Consider the following 20,910-nt stretch of genomic DNA (forward strand, 5'->3'; position numbering starts at 1 on the left):
GATGATGTTCCTCATTTGCACCTGGTCATACTTAAAAACGTCTTTTACTTTCTAAATATGTTTATCAAATATATAAAATAAAGGGTAAACACAAATATGCGTCTATTAACCTACAAAAAGTAGGTAACCCATAGGACCTTTTGGAAACATCTGTCAGTATTCCCGCTACCTGTCTCAATGTATATTCTACCTGCACAGGTTAAAACCATCACCACACGGATCAGACGGTTCAGTAAGAATTGGCTAGTCAACATGCACTTACTGGTGAAAATCTTATTTACCCTTTCATTTTTGCAAATTGCTTTTGCTACCTTGACAGAACTTCAAAAGAAATCGCATACTGAAGAGTTTGAAGGAGTATCAGCTTTGTTTCGCGCTATGGCTTCGTCCCCAAATGATGGATACACCTGCCATTGGAGCGTGGTGACATCTCCAGTCGACGACCACCTGAACTGCACCGTTCTATATCTCGATCAGTGCACGTCCTGGAACAGATGCCGCCAAACCTGCCTCAAGGCAGGAGCCACCAGCTATAGATGGTTTCACGATGGCTGCTGCGAGTGTGTGGGAGAGAATTGCGTAAATAATGGAATAAACGAGAGCAGATGTCGATTGTGTCCTGAACCAGGACTGGAGGAAGAGGAGGATTAACAAATGTTTCCTTGAAATGTATAAATAAAAATAAATATTACAAAATTTAGGCTATAACCAAAAGAATTAACGTAGCATTTATAGTAACATTTAAAATAATAGAAGAATTTAAATTCAATACAATACATCTTGTTTAAATTCAAATTGAAAAACTATCGCACTGAAAATATTCTTAGCCCAGGGTTGGAAAGCGCTATCGCTTAAAATTTCTATCTTGCACGTGCTGTTGACACCCTGGTTATGTTCAAGAGTCCATCCCTGGTTGTTTTCATTTGAAAACACGTTGTTTCGCTGTTGCTCTTCTTTCAAAGTTGTTTTAAATAATTAAACCAAATCAATGGGCCGCAAATTCCAAAAGAAACAGAAGGTCCAGCAGCTGGAGATTGTGCCGCTCGATGAGAATCCTCCGTTGCCCGCGCAGAGATCCTCCGACGAGGCGGTGCCAAAGAAGGTAATGTCTAAGCCATTGAAACTCTCATGATTCCCAACCAAAACGCTGTATTTATTATTGCAGGAGAAATGGGTAAACAAACAACGCGTCCTGGTATTCGCCGCCCGCGGAATCAGTCACCGAGACAGACATCTCATGCGGGATATCAAGACCCTGATGCCACACCACCGCCCCGAGTCAAAGATGGAGCGCTCTAAAACATTATCGGTGGTAAACGAAATGTGCGAAATGAAGCACTGCAACAAGGCCATGCTCTTCGAGGGCCGGCGCAAGCGGGACCTTTATATGTGGGTGTCCAACACATCTGGGTCCACAGGTCCGTCGGCCAAGTTTCTGATCGAGAACATCCACACAATGGCCGAGCTAAAGATGACGGGCAACTGCCTCCGCGGCTCCCGTCCACTGCTCTCCTTCGACTCCAAGTTCGACGAGCTGCCGCATTTGAAGCTGCTCAAGGAGCTGTTCGTACAGACCTACTCGGTGCCCAATCATCACCCCAAGAGCCAGCCCTTTGTCGACCATGTATTCACCTTTACCTACTTGGATAACCGCATCTGGTTCAGAAACTTCCAAATTCTTTCCGAGGATGGTGGCCTATCCGAGGTAGGTCCACGCTATGTGATGAATCCCGTGAAAATATTCGACGGCTCCTTTACGGGCAAGACCCTCTGGGAGAATCCCGAGTATGTGAGCCCCGCCAAGCAGCGACAGATCCTGAAGAAGGCAGCCAAGGACAAGTACGTGAACCGGGTGGAGCAGAAGGTTAAGCACGAGGCCACGCGACCTGTGCAGGCCTACGAAGGCGGCGAAAACGAGGAACTCTTTGAGGACGATGATCCCATAGAGACGGCCAAGATTCTAGCTGCGATAGCAAAGAAGAAGAAGGAGGACAGCGCCACGAAAACACCCAAGGCGGCGTTGACCAAGAAGATCAAGGAGAAGCAAATGAAGGCCGTTAAAGAGGTGATCGAGAAGAAGAAGGCAAAGGCAGTGAAACGTGTGAAAAAGGTTTAAAATACATTTAGATACAAAAACGATTACAAACTTTATGAATACTTTTACAAACTGTGCATCCTAAGTTTGAATTTCAATATAGACAAGATTACTGGTCTGCTTTTTGTACGTCGCGACAGAGTTATGGTTAAACATATATATAAATATTAGCATCCTAGAATGAGATGTGCGTTGAGTTTCGGTTCTAGCTGTGGCTGTTAAAGCTACTCTGGCGACATGGGAGCCACCTCGGGATCGGAGGGAGGGAGTCGTGTAATACTGAATGGCTGCTTGTTGATGGGCATCATCTCTACAACCTGAATGGGTGGCTCCTCGCCGGGCTGTAGCGGTTCTTCGCCCACCAGCTTGGCTAGATTACTCTGCGCCCAGCGTCCAGCGCGACCATTGATGGTCTTGTCCTCACAGACGCACAGGAAGAGGGTGTCCACCACCATCTGTAAGGAAAACAGTTAGTTATACTTCTCTTGAACCTTATATTAGGGGTAAACGTACCTCAAACAGCGATAGAATAATGTGAGCAATAAAGAAGGAGAATATTATGATGAGGATGACGGGAGCCATGTAGAAATTCAGACCGGGCATATCCTTGAGCATAATAATACCAATCAGGCCGCAGAGGGCAGCCACCACAACTTTTCCTAAAAAGAGGATGAAGTCGCCGACGCTGTTGATGGTAGCCACTTGCAAGACATTCGTGGCCATGGCATTCCAAGCCTTAAAAGGTAATTACAAAGTAAATCTGATTTAATTTATAAATTTATTTAAAAACTTACAATGCCTGCGGCTGGACAGAAGTTAATGGACTCGATGGCAACAACAGTGTAGGCGTTGTGGTTGAGGAAGCGAATAAATTTCTCCAGCAGCCAGAAGCCACAAATGCAGCACTTCAAGCAGCAGGCGGCGCACTCAGAGCCCTTATCCTCGCCCTTCTTCAGTCTGTGGAGTGAAAATTACTTAGTTAAAAAGAGAAACTAGTTTCCAAGAAAAGTTACTTACTTAGCATACAAGTACGTGAGTATCAAGCGAGGAATCTTGAAAATAGTGATCACAAACGACCCCTTGGCCACTGTGCCCAGATGATATTTGATCAGCTTGCCAATGGCATAGATAGTCGGTGTGGTTGTGGGCTTGCCAAAGTACCAGAAGGCAACGGCAGCAGCCAGGGCAAACTGCTGGCAAGCGAATATGAACTCCACCGTCCAAATGAGACCCACGACATAAATCCAGAACATGCTGCGCAAGGCTCCGGCATCGGCATACTCTACGCGCGAAACGGCTATTGTAAAGTAAGAATAATAATATTATTATATTGAACGCAAAGAGGAGATAAAGTAAAACCATTAAGTATTGTATGTACAAATTGGATCCAAAAAAGAGTGATGAAGAAACACAGAAATATTTACAAAAGTTCAAAATTCTGTGCCCTTATTATCAATATCACTTACTTATTCACCAAAATCGAATCATAAATAAACAAAAAGATATTCTTTAGATTATTTCAATGCCAGCCGGTTAAAAAACCAGTTAAATCTCTGAAAAATTAATCAATAACCCCACTTATACTTACTCCTTTGATGGTTAATACTGGTATTGTTCGCCACAAACACCGCATTCGTAGGCAACGGCTGCTGATGTGCCGCCGAATTGTCAAATGGAGCTATGGGACTCTGACCGGGTGAGCTGGCTGTGGCCAGACATATGACCACCACGACCCAGAAGCTCAAAAACGCTATCAAAACGATGAAGGCTAGTAGCGGAGCGATCAGGAGTCCTGGGAGATTCATCATACACTGGCCAGCTTCCTCGAACAAAGCTGACAAGCCGGCCAGTTTGTTCTTCAAGAAGTATATGATCACAATGAGAATTATCTACAAACATATTATTAATGACCAAGAGTCTTGTACACAATAGTAATATATCTCACCATAGTTATGGTGGCCAACACAGCAAGGGTTAAAACGGCATCCTGATTGCGCACAAACTCCTCCAGACGCGTGTACTGCACATTAATACCCGACTTGTAACGAATGTTATAGTAGGCATACCACAGAGCACCAGCAAGTCCAACGCTAGCCACTATAACCAAGACGCAGATGATCCAGGAAACGACACGCGAGAGCCAGTGCATCATGGTCACCAAAGCAATGGAAATAACTAAGAAACACAATTAATTTAGTTAAGTTTTAAATATAATTAATATCAATCATACGCAAGGCAAGGCCGCACACCATGGCAATAATGTGCCAGGAGGAATAGACATCCCCTATGAACTGCTGGGCCACATCCCAGTTGTTGAGCATGTCGTAGAAGTCTTGGAACTTTTCACCAGTCCCTTTGGGCACACAACGATGCAAAATTGGGTTGCTGAAAAGGGAAAAATAAGTAAATTCAACATTAAACTGGATTAACGGCTTGGACATACCTCTCGTAAACCGGAAGGCTGGGACAGGGGCCCAGGAAATTCAAGACGCTTTTGTCCTCCCTAACCGCAGCCAGTTGCTGCATGTTGTAATCGTATTTGCAGAGCTGGGTGCCTGTCTTGGTGTAATACTCCAGCAATTCACTGCCCGTAGTCATGGTTTTGGAGGGACAGGTCTTGACGCATATCTTTAGCGATTTCTTCAACTCCTTGACGTCAAAATAAAACAGTTGCGGCTTGTCAAGGGTGTTCATGCCGGACAGCGGAAAGCCCTGGAACTTTTCGTTGTGCTTGACGCCACAGGTGTTTCCAAAGGAGTCGTAGCCATTGATGATACGCAAGGGATTGCCGTAAACAAACGAAAATATCGCTATCACAATCTGCAAGGCAAAAGTGGAGTTTCAATCAATTTAAAGTGGAATTAAAGTCAGGGAAAATTAAGTGAGTGTGTGGTTGGGCCAACGCCCACGCCGATGTCATGGCATGTCTATGGGCATTATTAGTATAATCGCTTTAATGGATGGACATGCATATCTTTCTGGGTTCGGGGAGTGGCGTGTGTCCACCACAGGACACTGAACAAGCCATAATTGATTCAAAATCCACATGGATTTGGCCCTAGTTTTTAGCCCCGGGAATAAGGCCGGAATGTTAAATCATCGCATTCATTAGCTGAATTAACAATTCCACTCATGACCGGGGGCGATGACGACACTAATGTCTCACCAAGTAACATGTCGCGGCCGCCACCACCTCCTCCTCTTCGTAAACGGCGCGCAAAAAACGTTCACACACACACCGAGACACAAAGAGCAGCAGCAGACACACAGAAACATTGCGCAGATTAATCTCTTAACTTTCACTTTCCCTGATACACATCTTTTTATATATAGCTTATAAGGGAAAATCCGATTAGAAACTTACCAAAAACAACCAGAAAATAATGTAAATAGCCAGCCAGCAGGTGTCCGTACAGGACCGGTATTTAGGCCTATTGTTTCCAGCCTCCCCTTCCCCGTCTTTGCTCTCGGCACAACCCATCTTTGCACTTGCTAAAAGTGTGGTTAATTAGCGGTTTTAATTCCACTTATCACTAAGGGATTATATGTAGTCTTAGCGAATATTGAGCCACTTATTTATTCTTATTTTGATTCACAACCACCGAACAACAACAACGCCTAATCCTCCAAGAATGCGCTGGTGTGACCACATATGTGAAACTATCGATGGCAGCATGGCAGATGGATAGCATCGATAGGCGCCATTATTTGCTTTAAGAATATCACGATAGTCCGTTGCCTATCGATTTTGAATTATTAAATAAGAGTAAAATAACATTTGCCAACAAATTTATAGAAATAAATAAATATAATAATTAAATAAAATATAACAAGCGAACAGTTTTAAACTGTTGTTATGAAAGTTAAAAAATTCATAAACCATTCATAAACCCCACCTTTTCCTTTAAATATTTGTTGGCTTGTTGACTAAAGCATATATAAAAATAAAGTCACAATAAAGTCACAAAAGTTAATAAATTATTCACATTTATTCAAAGATCGAGCTTAAACAATTACTAAGTACTAAGAGTACTGTTCCACTTACACATTCAGAGAGCTAACATTAACATAAGAATAGCAATGAACTGGAATATAAGTGATATTCGAAAACCGTAGGATCGTATACAGACTAAATATAGATTCGATACTTAAACAATGAATAATGTGACGTGTGGTTTATCTTAAATACTGAGGAGGACTGGCAGTCGCATAACCGGAAGTGTCATTCCAAAATTGTTCACTTCCTACGCGAGGGAAAACAATTTTCGAACAAGATTTCGTTATTTCCACGATCGATCTAACTAAAGTTATGTATTCCCTACTTACAACTAGCATATATAGTGATCTAAGCTAACCTAGATCTAGATCTAGATCGTAGAAGGTGTTTCTCTCTCCTCTAATCTCATCCGTGGAGCTATTTGGCCGACTCTATGGTCACTTCTTGACCGTCACCTGGATGCCGCCCTTGACCACCGCCTCGGCGGGTGGCTGGCCGAATCTTCGGCTCTGGTTTAGATTGCTCTTGCGCCGTAAACTGATCTTGCCGGAACCAACACTGGGACGTGGAGAGGTTGCGGGAGCAGGAACTGGAACGGGAACGGCAGAGGGTGCACTGCGCGGCGTGTCCTGCTCCTCGGCAGGTGGCCTATATGTTCGGATTCCGGAGTTGGATCTTACTGGGAGCAGCGTCACCAGGCGGTGCACACTCGGCTCTGTTGTGCTGGCGGCAAACTGCGAGATCTTAAGCAGCTCTTCGTACTTCACAGGATCAATAACCTCTACTTCTGCCTCGCCGACCACTGGAATGGCGGCTCCCAGGACCTCAGATGAGCCTTCTTCTATAAAACTGGACATGGGCTTGATGAAAGGTTCCCTCTCTAGGGGCAATAGGGGCTTTGGAGCAATTGTGGTGGTGGATATGGGCCTCTTTACTTCCTCTTTAGGTGCCGAATGCTTAAGTTTGTTTTGCGAAAATGGCGGGAACTTGTTTGGGACACTGGGCGTGATGCCCAGTTTTGTAGCCAGCGTATCAAAGATCAGCGATATGTCCTGGATATTGCTGGCATTGTTAATTCTCGTCTTGATATCGTTCAGTGTAAGGTTTTCCGACTTGTCAATATCCTCTGAGACCCAAGCCTGCAACGTCTGATTGAAGACCTTTCTCATGTTCCCGTTGTGTCCGTATCCCTGTGCCGAAGAACTGTTGACAAACTCCCACTTGGAGTGCGAAGGAAACAAGTTGGAGTCATCCATCATGGTTGGCTTTTCGCTTGTCGTTCTCACACGATTCCTTTTCGTGGTCCTGGGCTCCTCCGTGGTCGTTGTACTGGTCGTGGTTGTTGGGGTTGTAGATTCCAGCTCTAAGCTGGCGTTGGAGAGAACGGAAGAGGGAGTGTTCCTTTGCAGAATGATCTCCTTCAGGTTCATAAAGTTTGGCTTGACTGGCTTCACCGTCACCTCTTCCTCCTCTGGCTCTATTCGGGATTCTATTACATCCCCTGTTGGCTTCGGAGTGGCAGTGGCATTGTCCTCCTTGGGCAGATTCAGGAGCTCCATAAAGAACTCACCTATAGTGTCCGCCAGCACCGAGTTGTCTGTTGGTTTCAGCGAAGGCAAGGAAGGAGATTTGGTGGGCTTTTGTGAGCTGGTAACCAGAGACTTTGATGTAGATGTGGGCAATTTGTCCTGTAAATTAGTGGTAGTCTCCAGCTGTTCCTTCTTCAGTTGCTGATCCTTTTCCTGGTTCAGTTCCGGAACAGTTTTGATTTGCTGCTCCTCAGCGACTGGCTTCTCTGTCTCATCCTGCGGCTCCTTCTTTTCCAGCTTGTCCTGCGGCTTTTTGGCTATTACCCCGCCGCCAAGATGTTCAAATCTCTCGTTGCTGGCATCCAGATTGAAGGGTAGCTTCTCACCCGTTCCTATCGTAGGATCAATGGGCTTAAACGGCGGAATGATCACATCATCTATCAGTGGCACAGGCAGTGGGTGCGGTTCCACGAGAGCTCCTCCCAGCCGCTCAATATTCTCAGTTCCTGGCATGAAAACGGGACTGCCAAAATTGTGATAAAAGAGCATATCCTGATCTTGAGGCTGCTGCACGGGACTTAGAGGTTTAGGCTCCTGCAGGCGCACTGCCGGATTTAGAAAGCCAAGACTGTACGGATCAATCGTCACTGGAGCCACGGCCGCCGTCGGTGGTGTCGGATTGTCTCCGATGAAAGGCAACTCGAAATCATCAATCCTTCGCTGGGGTATGTGATTGACGGTGGGCGTAGTTCCAGCTGCACCTGGCAGGGTTTTGGTGGGAAAAGCTGGCGGTGGTCCCGGCAACAGTTCGGGAACCTCTCGATGCATCGGCCTCCAGGGTTGTGTATCCAAAATGGGGAAGGTGGTGAACAGATTGGCATCCAGTTTGGGTAGAGATCCTATTAGGCTTGAAGTGGGCGTGCTCACCGGAGGATAGGTGAATGTGGTTGTCGTAGCCCGAGTGGTGCTAGGCGGCGGAGGAGGTGTAGTAGTGGAAGTGGAGCTAGTGGTTTCCTCTGTGGTTGTAGTACTCGTTGTTGGCTTTGGAGTTGTTGTTGTTGTTGTTGTCGTCGTCGATGTGGTAGAAGTAGTCGTACTTGTAGTGCTCTTCCTGGTCGTAGTAGTTGCCTTTGTGGCCCTAGTGGTTGCTCTGGTTGTCGATGCAGAACCTCCCGACGGGACCTGCTGGGGCAGCACAGTTGTCAGCTTCTCAATACCCGGCTTCTTGGGCTTCACTCTCAAGGAGTAAGGCGTCACGGCAATGGACTTCGGCGGCAAGGCGCTGCTGCTGCTGGTCTGATAGGCTCTAGTTGGCGGCGTCTTCTTGCGGGCAATATCTGCATCCGTTTTGGTGATCTCAAAGGAACCCTCGAAGGAACCCTGGATAACCGGAGCATTCTCCACATCGATGTCGGGCTCCTCGTCTGCGACATGGGTACGCACCAGGGGATTCTTCGGCTTAGGCGTCGTATTGCCGCCACTCACAGGTTTCGGATGAAGTGGCGACGGTGCCGGCGTGCTGCCCTTCTTCATCAGACGCTTCTCCAGTTGGGTTTGACTAGTGGGCACCGTTTGCTGATGAAGATTAAAATTTAATTATAAAGAATCTGGATGAAAGAGAAGTATTTTCTTACTGCTTCCTTAAGTATAGCTGCAGATCGCACCACCTGCTCGTCCATAATCCGCTTGATCTCCACTGATTCGGTGTCCAGCCTCAATGAGCGATACAGTGACTTGGTGGCAGAGGTCTCCAGGAACAACGACTCCTTAATGTACTCCTCAACGCTCAGTATGTTTCTAAAAATATTGAATATATCAAATCTATTTAGGAGAAGGTGAAGATTAAGCTTACTGCGGTAGTTTACGGACATCGAGGAACACCCGGAATGAGACCTTTATCAATGGACCCTCGCCGAAGCCCCAGACATCGGTGCGCAGCGGCGTCAGGCCATTATCCATCATGGAACGCTCCACGAAGCGCTTGTAGAAATCGATCTTCTGCTTGTAGGTCGTGGTGTGGTTATACTTGAGGCCCGTGGAGAAGAGATCACCCTTGGCAATGCGGAACGAGCCCTCGAAACCCATGATGGCTGAGAAAAAAGGTATTCAGTTAATATAGACTCTTAAGTAGATCAAAAATGCTTTCTCTTACGATCCTCCAGATTGGTCTTGATGGAGCTAAAGTAGAAGGCCAAGCCGGCTATGGAAATGACGGCCAGAAGGACTATAAAAGCGGCCGTGGTCAGGATAATGGAGAAGGAGCGATTCTTCGGGTACTGTGTGTGCGTCTTGGCCGAGAACGTGGATGGGGCAATGTTCCTGCCATCCCGCCAGATGCCCCACGTATTGTATCCATACTGACTGTTCACACTGTGATCGTTCGTGTACGAGGGCTGCTTGTTCATGTGATAGTACGCCCCAAGTTGAGACCTCCGGCCAACGGTGTTCTGGTATGTGTAGTCCGCACTCTGCAAAATGACAGATGTTGTTAACTGGGTTTCCAAAGTGTGCCAAGAGTGAGTCTGGCATCTGATCGATCTGATCCCGATGGCCACTAATTAGATATTTAGCCACAAGCTGCTGTAAGTCGTGCAACTTTCTCGATTCTCGACCCTTTGGCCACTTTCTTTCGCCACTTAGCTCTCCCAGTCACCAATCTAGGTTCTAGATTACGGAAGTTAGCATCTAACGGACCACATTTTGAGCTCAATTTGCAGAGATTCGCCGCAGAGAACCGCAAGCTTCCCCCAAAAAACTTTCCCAGCTTTCCCGAGGGGTTATGTCAGAGGAGATCTCACTATCTAACTTGTCATGATTTGTTAATGCATCTCATTAGCATTAGTTCTGTGGCTGCTGGGAAAACGCATTTAATTAGCAGAGTACAGAGTTACAGAGTCGCTGCACCTGGTCAGAGTCCAACGAGCATCAACAGGTTCACAGGCTCGCAGCTGTCTGGTGGGTGATTAGCATTTTATGTGTTCTTTTTTAATTAAATTAGGTAAAATTATAGAAGCAAAGGAACTTAATGTAAAGAATTACATTGAAAAAATCAAGAACTCTTCATAGTAATGTAACAACTAGTTCGCTTTTGATCTTCTTTACGGAGCTGCCATAAACAAGTTTGTTGCCTAAGTCTTTTGATATTGACATTGACATTGATATGAAAGAAGCTGACAATATGGACAAGTAATTAAAATTCTTCACTGGGAACAAACTTAATACTTAATGAGAAAGCAATCATGAGTTTTAATTAGTAAATCTCACTGATTCGTAGCCTATAATTATCTTAGACCCAACTGTGAGTTTGCGTTTGGAGAGTGCACTTGCCAAGGGCGCTTCCTGAGGGTTTCTGTGGGAATGTTTTGATTGTTTCTTGATTACCATTTAACATTCGTTAGCTGCAGGGCATTTCCCTTGTGGCCATCTCCTCTTCCCTTCCGCTAACCCCCCCCCCCAGTCTTGCCAACTCTTTTGCGTTGCGTTCTCTTCCGCTCTTTCTTCGCTAGCCGGCTCTCCTTGGTCGCTTCTTTCTTCGCTGCCAGAGAAAGTCATTCACCTTTTAGAACGAATGAACGAACGAACGAGCGAGCGAGCGAACGAACGAACGAACTGCCGCTCTGTTCCTATGTATCTTTTTCTGTGAACGAGGAATGCAAACAGCTCCGAGCTCCGAGCTCTGAGTTCCCGGAGCTGCTGCCTCTCGGGAGCCCCAAACAAATAGGCAAACGAATAAATAAATATGCAAGCTGCGTTCTTTGTAACAAGAAAACACACAAAAAAAAGGAAAGATAACAAAACTCTCCGACTCGCGTTGATGTAACAATTCTATTTACAAAAAGATTTTTTGGCCTCAATTCTATTCACTCCCCGGGAACCTCGACTCCGAGACTCTAATCAGATTCATCGGCATTGTATAACTGTCGGTGGTCTTTTGTTCCGTCCAAGTGATAAACGATGTGGATTACTCACCATTTGCCGACATGTCTGTGCCCTGTATATATCACTAACGCCGGATAAGCTCTGGAAGTACTTCTTGGTCCCATAAACGGTATCCATCTTTGGGTGCTTGTGCCGTTACAGCTGCAGCTTCAACTCCAACTCCGTTTGGCTGGTTCTGAAATCAAGAAAAGATATTCGGTGGATCATTGTTAGTGGGCTCTGCTTCACTTTCGTTTTGGACCGCGCGACACATGCACACAAAGAGTTTGCTTTCTTTTGAGACCACTTCGCTGAGTGATCCGTTCTTGGACTGGGACTGGGATCGGGATCGGGATCGGGATCGGGATCGGGCTGTGAAAAGTCCACTAATGGGCCAGCATGCCGGAGAACCGGCTAATCCTGTTTCCAGCCCATTAGCCAAACGAAAATTCTCACTTTTCGCTAAAGGAAAACCGAGGAAAAAGAATAGCAAACAATAGCTATGAGATATGCAGGCCGTTAACCGGTTTGATTTGCATTTCTTAAACCCCACCAAAGAGTTTTTACACCACAAAAAAGTATTCTTAAAAGGTTTTCTAATAATATATTTAATACTTTTCACTACTCCAAAATTATACTTATTTTTATTATTATTGGGACTTGAACTAATATTTTTGTAAGCACAGATACTTTTCTAGTTTTTTCTCAGCTTCTTCGCAGTTCAAACATTCCTGAGAAAACCCTGCGCAACCATATTTTCTTTATAAGACCCTTTTCCCGGTATATGGTGACATTTGTTATGGCCATAAAACCCCAAAAACTAACCTTCTTCTCAATGAATAAAGGTATCACTCACAAGTTTCATAATTAATTGAACCCCCACAATAAAAGAAAAGTAAGAAGAAAACTAGACCCCTCTTCGCTGACCAGTCGTAAAAAGCGAAAGCTCTTCGAGACATTAAACCCAAAAGTTTAATTAGAGAATTCCCCGACACTTTGATACACTCACTGGTCTGAGCCCTACAAATTTGGAATTTTCACTTCTTCTGTGGGGAAGAAGAACCCACTCCCGGGCCACTACGAATGGCTTAAGTACACAGCAGATGGGCATGGAGTGGGATGGAAACCAGTTCTCCAGCAGAGATGGGATGAGATGTGATGGAGATGGAGGTGAAGTTGCAGATGAAGATGGAGATGGGGCTGGGTTATGGCTTGTTCCGCCGTCATATACACATGTAAGATCGCTGTGTTTATAGAGTCGCGCACAATGTATGATACTTGGTATCAAAAGCAAAGTTCAGAGACGGAGACGGAGAAACGTGTGTAAAAATAGAAGATTGAAGCGATGGCTTCAAGGGGTCTCCAGTCTCAAGTCTCGGGTCTCTCCAGCCTCGAGTCTGAGCTTTTTCAACTCGCAAAAGTAAAAGTTCTGTTATTTTTAGGAATGTCTTGATGATGGCGGTGGCGGCCAGACAGAGAAACTAATTGGGATGCTGTGGCATGATAATCAGGTCTTCGGAAGCAAAGCCTCGTCTTTGTTGGGTCATCAGAAATCGAACACAATGCTAATGGATAAGATTATGCAAAATTTATGATTAATGACATGCTGAGGGCCTAGAGAAAGCCTAAAATATAACTGGGAAAACAGTATGTTTAATTGTTTTACTAGTTTATTGATAAATATGGAACGATTTTCTTTAAAATAAGTGTCTAACACCAATAAATCTTTGGTAATAGTTCTGTGATCGCCTTCTCCCGGCTTGGTAACCGCCATTAACTTAACGGAATCTCTATCATTGCCGCCGCTTCGGCCACTTCCCATTGAATTGGAACGGAAACCCATTTGCCTAATAAAAATATACCGCCAAAAACGCGCTCAAACTAGCAGAAAAAGAGGCAAATTGAAGAGAACCCGTGCAATTAGCAATCTGCCATACACATGCACAGCAAAGATACGCGTAGAAATGGCTGGGCTGGGCTCCAAAGGGGAATTCAGGTGCCCTCCACTCTCTACCCAAGTGTATGGTTAGAACGCTTGGGGAGCCATCACCATCGCCGTCGTCATCATGGCCAAAGCCGTAGCCACCAGCTTTGACCCAGATGCGCATGCGCGGAGCCATGATGGCACGAGGAGGAATGGAAATGGTAGATGAGAAGGGGCCCGGCCCGGCCAAAGCCAAAACTGGCAACTTGCGCGCGTCTCCCAAGTATGTACTCACAATGTTGGTGAAAATAATGGTATTTTTTTATAGTTTCCTTCTTAAATATTTCAGAAAATGTTTTAAACAAGAAAGGAAATCAATCTTGCAATTAAATGATAGGATCGAATCGAGAATCGATCAGAACTAAGCTAAAAATATTCACATTCTTTGAATCGATATTTATCTCAAATCAAAGTTTTAAAAAACGCATAACTGCGTCAAAAATCAATTAATTTCAATTCGGAAAGCATTTTTTTTTTTGCTAGTTTTTGTCAGGTTAATAAATCTGCGTACTCAAATTTAAATTTAACAAAATTAAAATTTTTGTCAATTTTTGCAAATTTTAACGATGTAACCCCTTATCATTTTTTTTTAAATTTTGAGAAAAATTTTTTAAATTTATTTTTTCCCCGAACATGGTTTGATCGATTTGGCTGTTAATTCTGATCAAGAATGTATATGATTTATAGGGTCGGAACAGATTCCTTTAAAAGTTACAAGCTTCTGACTAAAATTATATTACCCTGCAAGGGTATTAAAATAAAACCCGTTTAATAATATAAATTTTCGTTCCTTAGTGCTAATATTTCCACCGAAGCTGTAATGTTTTGTGTGCGGAGAAAGACAGAATAAATTGACTTGCGTCTCGGAGCCGCCGCGTGAAAGAAGTAAACGAAAAATACAGAAATAAAACAAAAATATTACTGGCACAACTCACAGACACACACTCACAATTGTAGTTTTTAATTTTTTTATTTAGTTTTTTAGGCATTAAGTATTAAGACGTCGCCGGCCGGCCACGCATAAGTTGATTAAATTTCTCGCATTAGCCGATTTTCTCTATCGGTGAAATTGCTGGACGAAAAAGCGTCAAAGAATGATTGATGAGAATTTGATCTTGGACAGTTGGACACTTGGACACTTGGTCATCGGTAGCAATCTGCAGAAACGTCTAACGGAAGTCGGCCATTAACCCGCTGGCACGTTTAACCCATTGCCTTCGCCGATATATCAGGCAGCACAGCGATTTTCGGCCAGATTAAGATTCACAGCCACTTTCAATCTTAATAGCCGCCGCCGACACCGCCGCGAAGAAAGTGAAATGCGACAGGTGTAAAAGGGGCGGAGCTCACAGGTGAGGCCCCAGCATCGATGTCAATTCCCATTGATGGCTATCTTGGAATGACGGTGAAATGGAAAGTGTCCATTCCGAACGCATCGGAAACTAGAAGAGCTCACCGTTCATTGAATCATCCAGACAATGCAGGCGCGTCGCTCCATCAAAAGGTGGAAGCATTTCCTATTATTTGTTTATTTTTCGAAAGTGATGCCCAATTGGCAGCCTCATTATACGAATCTCGAATACCGCTAAGATGTCATAATTGATGCCTCAATTTGCCAGTATCTGTGTGCAAATTTATGCAATCTTCTTTCATTGCCTTACCAAAAAGAAAAAGAAAGGCGGCAATCAGAAATCTCATAACTAACAAAAACATAAACAGAACGGGCAGTAGAGTAAACTTTGACAAACAGATATGGTGAAAACAGGCAAAGAAACGGAAGTTGACTTGGAAAAGCAACAATTAATCGATAACATTGATTACAAATTTCAAATCCATTTCCGCTTTGCAGAAATGACATGTATTGTTCTTTTAAATCATAATTTTTGTGCATTAAAATGTGACTCTAGATTTTTATTAATTAAGTCTTAATAAATCAAAGAACAAGCTTTAAAAACCTTTCTTTTAATGAGTCTTTTTTCTATCTCATCTCCTTTGTAAACGCACAGAGGCGTTGAATGGCTGCAACAAAGTAACGTTGCCGCTAATTGTATAATAAATTAATTAAATTGTTTATGGCTATCAAGACACGAATATGGTATATGGTAGAAAACATTTGTGTGCGTGAAGACCAATCTGAATCTCTGTCCCGTGCAGCGTTTCTGCAGTTTCGTAATCAGAATCGTAATCGCTCTAACGGCGCCAGCTACCTAAGTCTTACTGGAGCATGACCACTTTATACACTTCATATATGTATACAAAGCCTCTCGTAATATGAGGGGTACTATTCTGAACCACTTGACGACCAACCTGCGTAGAGCAGAGCTCCCCATCCCGCATTTGCGGAACTAAAAGTGCATTTCATTTTGAGACGACAAACCCCAGAGACAACAGACAGGGGCCACAGTTGACAAGAACAAGCAGGAAGCAGAGAATAGAATAAAAATAAAACATAATATTATAACATGGAGGCAGAGTCATTAAGATCATTCACCGTTACGCTTTAACCAACGACCAAACTAATTAAAAACAAACAAATCTCAGCTCCAGCTCTTGCGTTTCGTTTTTTCTCCTTGCCTTTCCCACACACATATGAGCTTCAGCTCCCCCAAGAATTATTCGGAAACTTGATTACTCACTCCTGTACTGAGCACTTAGAGCAACTTTACGAGGGCCGACTGTACAGGGCGCAGTCATCGAACGAGCCACAGACAGGTGAAAAGTGTCAAGTCAGGCGAGGAAAGCCGTTAGGCTGAGGTAACAGTATTAACAACAGTGCTAAATGCCGGAAAAGGTGAGTCTTGTCTTTTAGCCAAAGTTAATAGAACCAGCAAGCGGGTGAATTTGTTCTATATTACTTAAGGAATATAATAGAACATAATGAGAAGTTGTTATTAATGAAATGTTAACCAAATGGGCTTGAAACTATTGATGAGTTTCAGAATAAATTTGAATTTGTTTATCAAGTTTATACACAACAAATCTTTAATCAATTATAATGATTCTCTTCGATATCATCGTTTGATTTGGTTAAACTCTGATCTAAATCACCTGTATCCGGGTTTTATTTTTTAAGCATGAGCAAATCTTGTTTTATTCATTGTTCAATCTGATTTATTTAAATTTAACCAACCATTTTAGTATCCGTTATTCATGTAATTTAATTTGAACAGTTTTAATAACAACAATAAATAACATTTAAATATAAATGCTTAAAGTTCCGTTAAATTATATTGCATCTAACTTTATCAGTCTGCTGTAAATCAGTTTTACAGCTTCTACTTCGTTGAGTATATGCAAATTGTAGGTCGTCAAACAATTAAATGGGTTTTCCACCAATTAATTTTCTTTGGAGGAGGCAACTCGTTCCGAATAACTCCCTGTGTTCCTTATGGCTTGTCCAATTCTAATGCAAATGTCAACGCGGCTGCAGAAGACAGCTCTCCTCTTGGTATGCATCGACGCACTTGGTGGATAAGAACCCGAACTGCAATTAGTGCCACGATCAGCATGCGAGACACGCACATCACATCCAGTGCTCCTCCTTCCATTCCCCCTTTCCTCTTTTCCAGACCAATCCAATACCAACTGATCCATACTAAAGAAAACCGCACTGAAACCCATATTTCAAACGAATCTTTTACCAATTTACTTTAAGTCTAAGTCTAAGTGTGTTTGGAAATGCTTTCATTCTATCTGATTCTTACTTGGAGAACAAATTATATCATTCTAGGTTTACTTTTGATTTTCAAAAAATCTGTTCTTTGATATTAAGATAATATATAATAATAGCTTAATATAATTCAATTAGACCTTTTCTTTTGAATACAGAAAGTTGTAAATATATCGCTCGATATAAGCGTTAAAAAGGAAATCATTATAAATTCATTATTTTAAAACCTAATATGAATTAAATTCTTACTCAATATTATCGCTTTAGGAAATATCTTTATATATTTTTTTCTAGTGCACTCGACTGCTTTATTCGCTTTACCGCAACGAACTCTTGCATTTGAGGTCGCTTTCCTTGGTCGCTTGGCAGGCGAAACAAAAGATCGGCCCATTAGAGGCGATTTTACATCATTTGAATGCAATTTAGCCGCAGCTTAGCGTTATGTTCTATTTCGCCCCGGCACGAACTCCAAGCTCCGAGCTAAGTCAGCCCGACAGCTGCACAGATCAATCTGATGGAAGTGGCCGCTTCTTGGCTGGAATCTCCACATCTTTCTGTCATTTGGAGTAAACTAGAGGAATCGTGCGGCACGGATGATCAGCTAGGCTGCCAATTTGGGCCAGACTAGGCCGAGATGTATCATTCGTTTCGCATCTCTTGACCAATTTGCGATTCTTCGCGGGCAGTAGAGAACATGCCGCGAAGAACCCCCACAGTTGCGGGGGCGGGGATACCACAGATCTTAGTGGCCAGATTTAAGATTTAAGGCCTGAACACCGGACTCTTAACGAGCGAAAGTGTTTCATTAGCTTGTAAATGAATAATTTCCAGCCAAGGCAACGAAAACGAAATCAAAATAAACCCGAAAACTCACACCCGAGAAATGCTCGTAAAAATGTACATAATTTTTCAATCTCAATCTGGTTTTGCGCATTTCTACGTCTCTCTGTCGCCGTGTCTTTGATCCACTTCCGACAGACGACGAAAAAAATGAAAATTTTCATTGCCTGCCTTCTCAGTGAAACTAATTTGAGGTGAAAATTGTCAAAATACGAGTGTAGAAATTGGTAGAAACACGAAAAGTGCCTTGGTGACAGCTGCACAGACAGTCGAGCGAAATATATGGGCGTCTAGGATTCGGTTTCGGATTTGGACTTGGACTTGGACTTGGACTTGGACTTGGACTTGGAAGTGGATGTGGATTTGGCAACCTGTCTCTCGGCCTTGTCCCGAGTGTCGTCTCGTGCTGAGTCAGAGTCTAAGTCCGACTCCGATTCCGAGTGTTTTGGCACTTTCTCCTTTGAGGCGTCAGCCCGCAGTTATCAATGAGTCAGTTCGGATGGAGAATTTGCGTAAATTGTCGGTTATTACAGGGGAGGCAGGCTGCTGCAGGTTGTCTGTGTGTGTGGTGCCCCAAATTGGGTCAGAAAAATCCAAATGAGTGCCAAGTGCCGAGAGCCACGGCCTCTTCCTGTCCGCGTCCAAGATGTTTGCGCGAGAACCGTAAACATAAATGCTGAAAAACGTTAACTGCGACTAAAAATCAATTTCCGCATCGGCATACATTGTTAGATGGATGCAAAATGCTTACATTTTTAATGGGGACAATTGCGGGCAAAATAATAGCAACCAAGCCTATCAAATTTAATAACTGCAGTTGTGGAGTATGAAATTTAAAAGATTCTGTGGGAGGAGGAAAGTTCAGAGGATAGATACTTATTAGGGATGCTAACTTTTAGAGAAAATAATAATCAATCAATGATTTTTCCGGCAATGCCTGCTATAGGTAATTTTCACAAGCTGAGATATAAGTTATCATTCTTCTCAGAGACTGCACTGTGCTCCCTGCACTAAGATTCCTATAGTTGCGACCTCATCTGTCCAAGCTCGTAGAAAAATCTGCCATCATAATGGGAGACGCGACCCACTCATCGTGTGGCCGTTAGTGGGATCGGAGACTAATAGAGAAGTTCCTCCCGCAATCTCCGATCTCCGGCAGCCGGGAGCAACGGATCCGGGGGCTCCGAACTGAACCGAACTGAACTGTCAATTGGCCCAGTTCATCATGAACGCGGTAATTGCGCGGTTAGCGACATATAAAGCGACGACAGACACCAAGAAAGCCCCGAGGAGGAGACAACACAAAACGTTCTCCGGCCTTTTGTTTCAGTTTGTTCTTTGGACGCGGATCACCTGTCCACTCGGCCTTTTCTTTCAGCCATTCTCAACGCTTTTATTGGTGCCAAGTCGGTGTTGGAAGTCGGAATGCTCTTTGCTGTTTGCCGCCCTTTTTTTCGGAGGCCCCCCTCAATTTCTAATTTCTTTTATCACAGACTGGTTTTTTCGGGCTCCAGCTGGAGCCCCTTTTTATTGCCATTTTTCGTCTTAACATCCATAATTTTTTTGGCTTTGCCAGCTCGTTTGTGAGCGATTATTGCTCTGGGCCGAGCTTGAATTTCTACCTCTTACGCTGGGGTCTTCGGGGTCTCTGGGGAGTAATAACACACACTGGCAATGTAACCAGTTTTGTACCTTCGCTGGCCAGCACTCAATGCTTCTTGCCTGCTTTATTGCATGTCTAACTAGTTTATGGCCCAAGAGTTAGTCGTTGTCTTAGGGAGAGTCAATGTTCCTATATACTGACTGGTCCTGCGCACCTTTCTTGCAAATTGAGTTGTAAACTCCCAAATAGCTTACCTGACAAGGCTACACTGAATTATCGTCCGGCTTTGAAGCAGCTGAAGAGTGGTTCCATTTGTGGAGACTGGGAGTTGAAAAGAATGATACTTCTTCTGCCAGCGATTTAATCACAAATAATGCACAGTTTTGATTATATTTCTCCGATTCCTGTCGTTCGGAATTCTCGAAGATTTCAATACTTCTCACGCCGAGAGCTTCTCAAAAAGCCAACTGTTCGCGCCCGGGACCAATGGAAAACTGAAAACAGTGGCCACAAAATCTCGAACGCAGAAGTATAACTGAAAAGAGAAATGAAGACGGGCTGCCAAAGAGAGCAGGGTCGCGCATGCGCAACTGATTTTCTCATTCTTTAGCTCTCTCTGGGCTCTTTCTCTTTGGAGTCTCTATCAGCAGCAAGTGGCGGTATTCTTCTTTCATACAAATTGATTTGAATTTATATTCCCTTTGTCTTATATTAGTGGTATTTGGTAATCAACTGCCTATGAGAAACTTATAGATATTTTTATACCTTGCAGGGTATTTTAATTTGAGTCAGAAGCTTGCAACGGAGTAAAGAAGTCATTTCCGACTTTAAAATGAATATATATTCTTGATCAGCATTAACATCACCGTCTGTTCGTCGATCTGTCTGATTCTTCACAAACTAAAGTTTTGAAGCTATCTGAATAGAGTGTTTTTTATAATCTTACTGTATATAAGTCGAAACAGGCCGGATCGGACAACTATATCATATAGCTGCGATGGGAACAATCGGAAAAGTTTTAGAAAACAAATTATAACTATTCCAGTTTTAAACATATTTAATTATAACATAACATATAACATTTAATTATAACATATATATATATATATATATATATATATATATATAAAGACAGTTTGTATTATTTAAAAATTTTTATATTAATTTTATTAAAATCGGACGACTATATACTATATAAAAGAGGAACGATCGTTAAATGCAGACGAAAATGCAAAACTCCCTCTCTCGCTCGCTCTGTATGGCTGCCCCTCTAT

At 43.3% G+C, this 20,910-nt stretch overlaps 4 protein-coding genes across 6 annotated transcripts; 2 read left to right on the forward strand and 2 right to left on the reverse strand.

Annotated features, from left to right (window-relative positions):
• Positions 1-8: 8 nt before the first annotated feature.
• On the forward strand, positions 9-774 carry srw (shrew). Of its 2 annotated transcripts, none has more exons than XM_086834652.1 (2): positions 9-119; positions 199-774. In XM_086834652.1, exon 2 carries the CDS (start codon positions 253-255, stop codon positions 649-651), a length of 399 nt encoding a protein of 132 aa, XP_086690778.1. In that variant the 5' UTR covers positions 9-119; positions 199-252; the 3' UTR covers positions 652-774. The 2 variants fall into 2 exon arrangements, with proteins under 2 accessions (XP_086690778.1, XP_020807566.1); XM_020951907.2 differs by lacking the exon at positions 9-119 and having other exon boundaries at positions 137-232; positions 320-774.
• A 104-nt stretch (positions 775-878) lies between these two features.
• LOC110183586 (ribosome biogenesis protein BRX1 homolog) lies at positions 879-2,224 on the forward strand. Its single transcript, XM_020951899.2, has 2 exons — positions 879-1,102; positions 1,166-2,224. The coding sequence occupies exons 1-2, from the start codon at positions 989-991 to the stop codon at positions 2,114-2,116; spliced, it is 1,065 nt and encodes a 354-aa protein (XP_020807558.1). The 5' UTR covers positions 879-988; the 3' UTR covers positions 2,117-2,224.
• Ctl1 (choline transporter-like protein 1) lies at positions 2,094-5,759 on the reverse strand. The gene is made up of 9 exons (XM_020951898.2): positions 5,460-5,759; positions 4,539-4,915; positions 4,326-4,480; positions 4,041-4,270; positions 3,684-3,984; positions 3,113-3,392; positions 2,890-3,052; positions 2,609-2,830; positions 2,094-2,550 (listed from the first exon to the last, which is right to left on the reverse strand). Exons 1-9 carry the CDS (start codon positions 5,574-5,576, stop codon positions 2,320-2,322), a joined length of 2,076 nt encoding a protein of 691 aa, XP_020807557.2. The 5' UTR covers positions 5,577-5,759; the 3' UTR covers positions 2,094-2,319.
• Positions 5,760-6,065: 306 nt separating this feature from the next.
• Positions 6,066-20,132, reverse strand: LOC110183598 (uncharacterized). Of its 2 annotated transcripts, XM_086834589.1 has the most exons (6): positions 19,891-20,132; positions 11,591-11,735; positions 9,774-10,089; positions 9,474-9,711; positions 9,256-9,418; positions 6,066-9,196 (listed from the first exon to the last, which is right to left on the reverse strand). In XM_086834589.1, the coding sequence occupies exons 2-6, from the start codon at positions 11,675-11,677 to the stop codon at positions 6,530-6,532; spliced, it is 3,471 nt and encodes a 1,156-aa protein (XP_086690715.1). In that variant the 5' UTR covers positions 11,678-11,735; positions 19,891-20,132; the 3' UTR covers positions 6,066-6,529. The 2 variants fall into 2 exon arrangements, with proteins under 2 accessions (XP_086690715.1, XP_020807571.2); XM_020951912.2 differs by lacking the exon at positions 19,891-20,132 and having other exon boundaries at positions 11,591-11,982.
• Between the last annotated feature and the right edge of the window lie 778 nt (positions 20,133-20,910).

This window comes from Drosophila serrata, unplaced genomic scaffold (assembly GCF_035046125.1).
Source record: "Drosophila serrata isolate PLE 108 unplaced genomic scaffold, ASM3504612v1 contig_273, whole genome shotgun sequence".
NCBI classification, from domain to species: Eukaryota; Metazoa; Arthropoda; class Insecta; order Diptera; family Drosophilidae; genus Drosophila; species Drosophila serrata.

Coding starts and splice junctions, on each gene's coding strand:
- srw (XM_086834652.1), top strand. CDS start 253: ATGCACTTACTGGTGAAAATCTTATTTACCCTTTCATTTTTGCAAATT.
- LOC110183586 (XM_020951899.2), top strand. CDS start 989: ATGGGCCGCAAATTCCAAAAGAAACAGAAGGTCCAGCAGCTGGAGATT. Junction 1,103..1,165: donor ACGAGGCGGTGCCAAAGAAG/GTAATGTCTAAG, acceptor TTATTATTGCAG/GAGAAATGGGTAAACAAACA.
- Ctl1 (XM_020951898.2), bottom strand. CDS start 5,576: ATGGGTTGTGCCGAGAGCAAAGACGGGGAAGGGGAGGCTGGAAACAAT. Junction 3,393..3,683: donor CAGTATTAACCATCAAAGGA/GTAAGTATAAGT, acceptor ACTTTACAATAG/CCGTTTCGCGCGTAGAGTAT. Junction 3,053..3,112: donor CTCACGTACTTGTATGCTAA/GTAAGTAACTTT, acceptor TTCACTCCACAG/ACTGAAGAAGGGCGAGGATA.
- LOC110183598 (XM_086834589.1), bottom strand. CDS start 11,677: ATGGATACCGTTTATGGGACCAAGAAGTACTTCCAGAGCTTATCCGGC. Junction 9,419..9,473: donor GATGTCCGTAAACTACCGCA/GTAAGCTTAATC, acceptor CAATATTTTTAG/AAACATACTGAGCGTTGAGG. Junction 9,197..9,255: donor CAGCTATACTTAAGGAAGCA/GTAAGAAAATAC, acceptor AATCTTCATCAG/CAAACGGTGCCCACTAGTCA.